This window comes from Populus euphratica, unplaced genomic scaffold (genome assembly GCF_000495115.2).
Source record: "Populus euphratica unplaced genomic scaffold, PopEup_1.0 scaffold200.1, whole genome shotgun sequence".
Lineage (NCBI taxonomy): Eukaryota > Viridiplantae > Streptophyta > Magnoliopsida > Malpighiales > Salicaceae > Populus > Populus euphratica.
The window spans coordinates 154,249-164,047 of record NW_011500041.1 but is presented as its reverse complement, the minus strand read 5'-3'; the positions used below and the strand labels follow the sequence as shown (position 1 = coordinate 164,047).

Here is a 9,799-nt window from a genome sequence, read left to right as displayed (position 1 = left end):
TTTAAAAATATATTTTTCAACTCATTTTAATCCAAAATATATAGAAAATATTCTTAACATTTTGATAAACCAATAAATGGCCTTAAACAATCTAAAAAATCACCTAGAAAGCTAAAAATCAACTTAAAATAATTTTTTTTTCAATTTTAGATTTGATTTTTAAATTAAAAAAATAACTAAGTAGAACTCACTTAATTAAACTGAATATATTGATACTATCATTTATTATTCAAGTTACTATAATTAGTGTTAATTTTTATTTTTTTTATTTATTACTAAAATCAAATGATTTCTTTTTTTTTTTGCAGTTCTAATAGTACTTGAAAAATAATAAAATAATTTTTTTTTAAAATAGAATTACAAAAAGTTTTAGAGACCAAATAAATATGATTTTAAAAGTTAAAGAGCTAAATTAAAATTTATAACTTTACATAAAAAATTATAAATTTAAATAATTTTTTCATAATTATTGTTATTCTTTTAATTTTTTTATTGATCAAAAAATTTAAATAATTATTCTTTAATTTAACCCTACAAAAATATAATTATAGTATAAAATTTGAGAATTAAAATAAAAAATAATTTAATGAGTACAATAAAATATGAAAATTTGAACAATGTTTATGCACGCTCAAATCCCTACGCGCATGTTAACTACCCACCTGACATCTGTCTTTCAAAACCCAACAAATTTAACAAATAGTAATAGGATAAATAAAAAAATAAAAAAATAAGAAATTCTCTGAATATCAAATCATACGATCATCTCCTAGGGCCTAGGGCTTCTTCTCTGCACAACTGTACACACTCTCCCTCCCTTTAAATACGGTCCGGTTCCTCCCGAAGGCCGGATCTCCTCCCTCACTCTCTCTCTCTCTCTCTCTTCAAAACTGAAATTCTCCTGGTTTAACGGAAGAACTTCTTCTTTACTAAGGAAAAAATAAAAAATTGTCGAGTCGAGAGATAGTAGTAACTATGGTGAAATCAGCGAAGTCTCAGCTCGACGAAGAAGATGAACCTGAAGATTACGACTCGTCGTCCTACAAAGGTAACGTCAACGCACGCAATTCTTTTTGTTTTTAAAATGATTTTGTTGACTAATGTCATAAATATATATATGTAGGGGAAGTAGTGAAACCAGAGAGTAAAAGCAGCGAGCCGAAGGCGAATGCGAACCGGTCCAAGCATTCTGAGACAGAGCAGCGTAGAAGGAGCAAGATTAACGAAAGGCAATTTTTTCTTAATTACATGAAATTTTATAAAAATGATGACGATTGTGCTATTTCTATTATCAATTGAGGAATGTGCGTTGTTTTAGGCTTAATTGGCGAAGGAATGATTTAAGAAATTTCATAATTTGATGATATTTTTGTTTCAATTTGTTAAAAGTTAGTGACTAGACACTAGAGATTTTTTTCTTAAAGCTTTCGCAGTATGAGTATTTTGCATTTGATTACTAATGCATCACACTTTGATTTTATATATATATATAACTTGACATAAATACTTTAAAATAGGAGTTGTTTTTGGCTCATTGATGACATGTTTTGTCAAGCAGGTTTCAGGCTTTGAGAGATCTTATTCCTCAAAATGATCAGAAAAGAGATAAGGCTTCGTTCTTGTTAGAGGTGAACCGATCAAATATGTGTCATTTTTTTTCTTTGATTTTGGTTTTGATTTTCTGCTTCGATTGAAGGTTTTTGTATTTTTATGCAGGTTATAGAGTACATTCAGTTTTTACAAGAAAAATTACAAATGTATGAGGGATCATATGAAGGTTGGAGTCAGGAGCCAGCTAAATTATTGCCATGGGTAAACTTTCAATTCTGAACATGCTCTTGTCCGTGTGGGTGTTATTGCTTTTGATTAACATTAGTTTGCTTGGTGCTATTTACCATCACTTATAATATACTTACCTCTGTTTAAAACCTCATGAAACGAGAAAGGATGCTTATGTTAGTTTTCGAGTTGGGAACAACTCTTGTTGGATTGTCCAAAAGAAATAGTAGCTGAGTCCTTTTTGGCTTGAATTTCCTATTATACGATCTTCTAACTTGAATATTTTCTTAAAAAATGACCATACCCTACCACTTCAATAACAAACTAGGGCATGGAATGAAACAACTTCAACGATAGATGAACTTCATTTGTGCCTCTTTGTCTGTGCATTTGAAGGATAGATGAATTATGCTTCTAATTCTTGCGCCTAGCATGCATAGCAGGCCGCCATGCAAGGTGGGTTTATTGGTCATGACCAGGAGAGGGATTATTGCTTGGGTATGATGGATGTGCTCACAATTTACGATTTGAGAACGTTTAAAACACATCCATCGAAGTTCACTGATTTTGATTAAGATATGACATTTTAATGGGTTCCTGTGTGCTTTTTACATACAGCATAATAGCCAAAATGGGATAGTGATGACTTCCTTGGTACGTTTATTTTTTCTAACTTTTATATTATAAAGTATATTTAAAATGTGGAACAACTTTCATAATTTGTAAAGAAGCCAATAAATGTTTTCTTGTTTTCATTACTAGTCCAATTCTGATTTCCTAAAAGTTAGGGTTTCTTATAAACGACTTAGTCATGATATAATGAGGTTTTGCTGCATGTACTTCGCCTGTTCATTTTGGAATGTTGAAGATGTGACCCAGGCTTAAAGTGCAGGACTGAGAGTTTCAGGGCCTTTGATAATTTGGGGTTTGGTACATTGCATAACTTGCATACTGGCATTTGAATGCATGGATTTGTAGGCTAAAAAATACATTCTCAGTGGATCTAGTGGCCTAGGTTCCAAAGGTGTTCTCATCAACTTTTTAATCTGGACCATATGATGGGCAAATTACACATCAAATGTTAGTGAATTTTAGTGAACAGAGGGAGGGCTATTCATCTTATGCTCACTGATCACAGTAAGAACAGAAAATGCATGTGTTGTTCTCTTTGTTGAATATTTTATAGACATGAATTGTAATCATGACTGCTTTATATTTGATTGTGGGGCATATTGTTCCCTATATTCTCCCTTCCAAAAGGTTTTTTTTTTCCTTTGAAACAGAAGATTGATCGTGCTTCTGCTGAAAGCCTACTCGATCATACACAAGTTATGAAAAACGGTTCTGCTCATGAGAATAGTGTCATGCTTGCAAATGTACATAACTCAATAGAATCTGACATGGGCACTGCTGCAATGTACAAAACATTGGATCATTCCCATGGGCCCACCAACCCAGCAATTCCATTTGATGTGCAGACACCATCGAATGTATTTGCTGCTGTTGGGAGGGGTGGTTTGCCTACACAGTCTTTGCAGGAATCTGTTTCTGATGTTGAGAACATGGCTTACCAGCTTCAATCCCAGCTGTTGCATGGTAGACCATGCGCTACTGAGTGTTCTACTCCAAACAATACACTGAATGGACAGGAGGACTTGGCAAGTGACAGTCTATCAGTTAATATCTCGAATGCCTATTCTCAACAGTGAGCATCTGCCCATCTCTTAATAATTCTGTTGCATTAGTAATTGTGAAACGAGCCATTAACCATGTTCTTGGAATAAATTCACTTCATGGTCATGCTTATTATGGAACTAGCATGTTTGGTCATGTATTCTTTGCATTGACCTTACCCGTGGGAGATCAGGAAAGAAAATTCATGGTTGTCTCACACCATCTCAAAAAACTTAGAAGAGTTTGATGCAAGTATCTATGTAAGAATCGTCTAGGCTAGTAACTTGGCCTATAAAGTTTTTACCTTGATGTTGTCTGCAAGTTTATGTTTTCAAATTTCTTGCACTGCTTATCTGGGGTAAGGTTTTTGTGCAAGGTAAATTGGTGGGTCATCACGAGGGTTGCTTGGACTTGTATGATATGAGGTGTAATATGTGCCACTGATTATTCCCTTCTTTATGGTTTGATTTGTTTTAGGGATGTCTATTTTACTGGAACAAATTGATTTTTGAACTTCAGAATTCATAAAAGTTAATGTGGTATTAACAGTAGTCTTAGCAATCATACCTGCCATCAGTTCATTTTGCTGTTAAGTAGTACTGTAAAGAGATCTTGTATATGTTGTTATAGAATGGGTTTTTGGTGTTCAACAGGATACTGAATACTCTGACCCAGGCACTACAATCTTCGGGTGTGGATCTAGCACAGACAAGCATTGGAGTGCAAATTGATGTGGGCAAACGAGAAAATAGTACAACTGCTGTGGCACCCAGTTCAAAGGTTTATTTCTATGATCCTAAACTAATTATTGGAAGCCCTATATGATTCCATGATTTTCGAACAAGGGTAGCATATTTGCTTTGCGATCTCTCTCTCTCGAAAAAAAAGAGAAAGAAAAGAAAAGGAATTGGCTATTTTATCATCCTAGACTAGAGTTTTGGAAGCCCTCTGATGCCATGATTTTTTAACAGAAACCCTTTATGATGTGGTGATATATATATATTTTTTTTCCCCGAGGATCAGGTAAACCAGTATCTAAGCAATCAACTAATCGTACAAGATGGAGCTGGGAGCAGTGCAGAAAACTCAGAACAAGCTCATAAGAGGCCAAGAAGAGAAAAATGCTAGTGTATCCTTCCGCTCACAGTGTATCTACCAGCTTGATTACTTCATTTGGTCCTACAGAAAATTCGGTGTTCGTTTCTGTTTGTCCATCATCCACAGCCAGGTTCGGATCAGTTGTACATGCATGTATTATATATGCTCTTTGGCTTGTTTCCCAGTGGCTTGGAGTATCCTGGAAGAAAGTAAGAATGAGAACTTATCTTCCCCGTTGGTTTTCTCATTTCAGATAAGAGGCTTTTCCATACGTCTAATAAGAAAGCTGCTTTCTAACCTTTCAGTGGTTTTACCAAGCTATTTGTTTTTGCGTTTCATAAAAGGTTTTGAAAAAAAATGAAATTTTTTTATTTTTTTCTTTGGATTCAAATTAATATTTTCTTTTTAGTGTTTTTAGATTATTTTAATACATTGATATTAAAATAATTTTTTAAAAATAAAAAAATATTATTTTGATATATTTTAAATGAAAAATATTTTAAAAAATAATTGTAATTATACTTTCAATTTGATTTGATGCATGGTGTACTGCACCGCATTGCTACAGATTATGCGAGTTCTTTTCATTCCTCAGACCAAGATTCGATTCCCCGAGTGCCACTGAGCTATAAGCTGATCATGGCCATCTAATATAAAAATATTTCAACCGAAATTAGAAAGCAAAGTGGAAGAATGAATTTGTGATGTGATGTGATGTGCGCAAATGGTCAGATCAATTTCTTCATATTATGAGGTCTTGAAGAGGCCAGACATTTGTTTTGAAACAGGTAGGCTTCCATAACAACGAGAGCTCCGAATTGGATGACGCAAAATGGGTTGATTTCAGGATTGGCTTTGTGGTTCCGTCCTTCACAACTGCGGATTGATCTCGAGGAACACACACGTTCACCAACATGAATATTTAGCGATACAAGTAACTCTAACATCATAAGCTCTTGTGTTCTCAAACAATAGTCGAGTTTTTCACTGCCCATAAAGGGTAGTGCACTAATTGACAGTTACAATTATTCTGTGGAGAAGGCAGTCGGAGGTAATAGATACACTGAAATAGCCATTTTTTCAGGTGCATGAAACGATCTACCAACATGAATGTTAGTGTATCGGTAAAATGAGCGACTATCTAAGACGAATGTTCGGCAAAGCTTTAATCTAGAGAGGTTCCTTCAATATAAGGGGGTTATGTGAAGGGCCTCTCTCCGTCACAGCCTCCAAAGCCAATCCTTTCCACCTTTTATCTTCGGCATTCCTTATTTCCACTCCTCTTTGACCTCCGTCCATCACCTCCCAGTCTCTTCTACTTTTGAAGTACCAACTACAGGAACGCATGCCGCTATACTCCCCACTGTCGGGTTCCATCCACAAGGCGTCATAAAACATTCTATTGACTCGTAAGCAAGCACCTTGTCACTGTTTACCGATAAAAATTATGATGGAAAAACTCCGTAGATATTTTCTAATAAAAATAGCAATGGAATTAAAAAAATCTCATCAACAATTCTGTTGGCATTTATAATGTGTCAAAATTATTGATGAATATTCCATTGGTTATTTTAAAATCAATTAAAACCCGATAGCCCCCTCTTCCTATTTAAACTTCTTCATGGAACCCTAAAAAAAATATTCCCTCAATTTTCTCCCTATTTCATCTTTTTCATAGCTTTACCTCTCTCCTTACACTTCTGTCGCCATAGTCATTAATGTCTCTATTCTTGGCGCCGATTGGTATCACTGTGAATTGCTAATTTTAGTGTGTTGAAGCTGGTATCCTAATCTTATAAGGTGATTTAAATTACTATAAACCCTAATTTTATTATTTTTTTTAAGTTTATTTTTTGTAATCTCAACTTGACCCGTGTTAATGGAACTTGATTGTGGTGCTTTATGTTTGTATGAAAATAATGGTTCATGCCTTGTTATATGTTGCTTTGACAAAAAATGAAATATGGTCACAAATTTAGCATGAGGAAAAGAGTAAATTTGAGTTCCATGGTTTTGATTTCTCACGGTTGTGCTAGGATAGTGTTAAGTTTTTTTTGTAAAAGATTGTGGCCATTTGATCATGCTATTTCAACAAACACATGGCCATTCTAGCCTCTGTTACATCTTAATAAGAAGAAGGAAAGAAAGAAAACAAAGAAAAAACCCTTTATAAACCGGTCATCAGTCAATAGAAGTTTTAGGTTTCATTTGTTTACGTGGTTGAGCTATATTTATAAAAAAAATTAAAAAGTTTTTTTTTATATTTTTGGATCCTTTTAATATACTAATATAAAAAAATATTTTTTTTATATATTTCTAAATAAAAAATATTTGAAAAAATAATCACTATTATAATATCAAACACCTTAAAAAAAAATACATTATTACATTTTTGCAAATCAATGAAACCAGCGGTACTAGTTGTAGCCCTTTTGTTTGAGAGGATATGGAGGGTAGTTTGGACTCAAAAGAACGTCTAGGAAAAGCTTAAACAATAGGTTTTATTGGGAAGCTCTTTTTAGGGATGCTTATCACTTTTGCAAGAGTTATGAAAAATATCAAAAAAATAGGTGGTTTATCATGTAGGAATGAAATGTCACAAACTCCTATTTTATATTGTGAGATTTTTTTATGCATGGGGCATGGATTTTATAGGACCCTTTCCTAGTTCTTTTAGTTTTCTTTACTTTTTGGTTATTGTGGATTATGTTTTGAAATGATTAGAAGGAAAGGCTACCGGTACTAATGATTCTAAGATTGCTATGGGGTTTCTCAAATCTAACATTTTCAGTAGGTTTGGAATTTCAAAAGCAATGATAAGTGATCAAGGCACCTATTTTTGCAACTGAATTATTGAAACATTGATGCGAAAATATGGAGTACATCATCAAGTAGCTATAACTTACCACTCACAAACCAATGGATAGGCTAAGGTTTCAAATTGAGAAATAAAACATATTTTAGAAAAAATAGTGAACCCCAAGTGAAAGGATTGAAGCTTGCATTTAGAGGATCCACTTTGGGCATATCGTATAGCATACAAAACTCCAATTAGAATGTCATCATATAGGTTGATTTTTAGTAAGTTATGTTATTTACCAATAAAAATTAAACACCATGCCTTTTAGGCAGTGAAACAATGCAATCTTAATGCTAAAAAGGCAGGAGAAGAATGAAAATTATAGTTGCAAGAACTTAAAGTAATTTGATTAGAAGCATATGATAATGGAAGGTTATATAATGAGTGAACCAAATATCTTCATGATAAGTTTTTACAGCACAAACAATTTTTTGTTAGGCAGAAAGTATTACTTTTCAACTCTAGATTGAAATTCATGTCTGAAAAATTATGATCTAGATGGATTGAATCATTTATTGTTTTAATTTTTTTTTCTCATAATGTTAATGAAATCCAAACAGTGAAACTAACAAAGTTTTCAAGGTGAATGGCCGCATATATAAGCCTTTCGTTGAGAATTTTGGAGACACCATTAAGAAGAAATTTAAACTGGCTGATCCAATCTACATAGATGCATTACAAAATGAAAACAATGTCTAGCCAAATACAATAAAGAAAGAAATTTTAGGGAGGCAACCCAATGTGGAAACAATTTAAAAAAAAACTAAAAAAAAAAACAAAAAGCTTTTCTGTTTTATTTTCTCCTCACATCTAATATGACCTGCTTCTTTTACAATTCTCGATACTCTTGTTTAGTAATGTCCTCACTTTGGCAACCACCTAAATACCAACTCAAGCAAAGGCCTCAAGGTTCTCGATGGTGTTAACTAAACGATTTATGTAGCTTTTAGTAGCATTTATATCGGTACCATTTTGCCACTTTGCATCACTCTTCAACAAGACATTGTAAAAAAAGAATGAAAAAAGAAGAATCTAACAAGTAATGATAAACAAGGCAAACATTACTACCATGGATGCAAAATAAAGCAAACTGATTAGTATTTAAAAGTGCATTTTTATCAAGGTTTTATATTATCATTTTGCACTTTAAATATTAATAACTCCTTAACTAAAACATATTTTATAATAACATATCGAATAATATAAGATATCTTTAATTTATGTTAAATATCCATTTTAAATATAGGCATGTCACATAAATGAAAGGATTGATTGATGAATTTAAAAACTGAAATTGAAAGGACAAAGAGATGGCCAAACTTAGAAAAGAGATGTTGGTACAGTCCAAACCGGAACACTATTCAGTAATTGGATCATATCTAGAGCTGTAGATCTTGAATTTAGGTCTACTTTACATGGATGGAAAGGTAAGACATAAGCCTACAACTCTTATATGGAGCCAAGATTTAAAAAGGTCATTTTCAAGTCCAAATTATAGCAACAAAAAAAAAGTCTGAATATGTCCTCCAACCCGAGCACTGTTCAATGTTTGGCTCATATTTGGAGTTTTAGAAGTCCAAATAACCTCAATTGTTTACACAAGAAAGCTAAGATAATTTTCTACAACTTTCATGTTTTCAAGTGGTTCTAATTCTGACGTTATCAATGATGTTTTGGGCAGACAAGAAAAGATAAGGATTGTCACCAAGTCAAGAGTTAGTCACCCACTCGTCAATTAATCATCAAATCAATATATCCCAATTTTGGCTTATAAAATGAGGCATTTTTCAAGCATTTAGGCATCTTGGTCTCCAGATCAAGATCATGCTCTTACTTTCTCTCTATGTATTCTTTGTAATGTTTATGTTTTGTTTTCATTAATATCTTGTTTATGCTTTTCATTTCCTTTCCTTTACTTAATTAACTTTTATCTTATTTATGTTCTTATTTTATTTATTTATTTATTTTCTTTTATTATGTTTAGTTAAATTTATTATGTCAAGGTGAAAAGGTTATACTAATGGTGTAATGATTAGTACTTAAAAGTACATTTTTTATCAAGGTTTTATGTCATCATTTGCACTTGAAGTATCAATAACTCCTTAACTAAAATATATTTTATAATAATATAACTAATAATATAAGATACCTTTAATTTGTGGTAAATGTTCATTTTAAATGCAGGCCTATTACATAAATGAAAGGATTGATTGATGAATTTAAGAACTGAAATTGAAAGGACAAAGAGATGGCCAAACTTAGAAAAGGGATGCCGGTGCAGTTCATACCGGAACACTTTTCGGTAATTGGGTCATATCTGGAGCTGTAGATCTCAAATTTAGGTCTAATTTATATGGATGGAAAGGTAAGACATAGGCCTACAACTTT

The 9,799-nt window shown here is 32.8% G+C and overlaps 1 protein-coding gene across 2 annotated transcripts; it reads left to right on the top strand.

Annotated features, from left to right (window-relative positions):
- Positions 1–692: 692 nt before the first annotated feature.
- On the top strand, positions 693–4,851 carry LOC105107257 (transcription factor BIM2-like). 2 transcript variants are annotated; one of them, XM_011001118.1, is made up of 7 exons: positions 693–1,048; positions 1,124–1,229; positions 1,559–1,628; positions 1,717–1,812; positions 3,066–3,484; positions 4,107–4,233; positions 4,477–4,851. In XM_011001118.1, the coding sequence occupies exons 1-7, from the start codon at positions 976–978 to the stop codon at positions 4,579–4,581; spliced, it is 996 nt and encodes a 331-aa protein (XP_010999420.1). In that variant the 5' UTR covers positions 693–975; the 3' UTR covers positions 4,582–4,851. The 2 variants fall into 2 exon arrangements, with proteins under 2 accessions (XP_010999420.1, XP_010999419.1); XM_011001117.1 differs by having other exon boundaries at positions 694–1,048; positions 3,063–3,484.
- The last annotated feature ends 4,948 nt before the right edge of the window (positions 4,852–9,799 follow it).

Coding starts and splice junctions, on each gene's coding strand:
- LOC105107257 (XM_011001117.1), top strand. CDS start 976: ATGGTGAAATCAGCGAAGTCTCAGCTCGACGAAGAAGATGAACCTGAA. Junction 3,485..4,106: donor TCGAATGCCTATTCTCAACA/GTGAGCATCTGC, acceptor GGTGTTCAACAG/GATACTGAATACTCTGACCC. Junction 4,234..4,476: donor CTGTGGCACCCAGTTCAAAG/GTTTATTTCTAT, acceptor CCCGAGGATCAG/GTAAACCAGTATCTAAGCAA.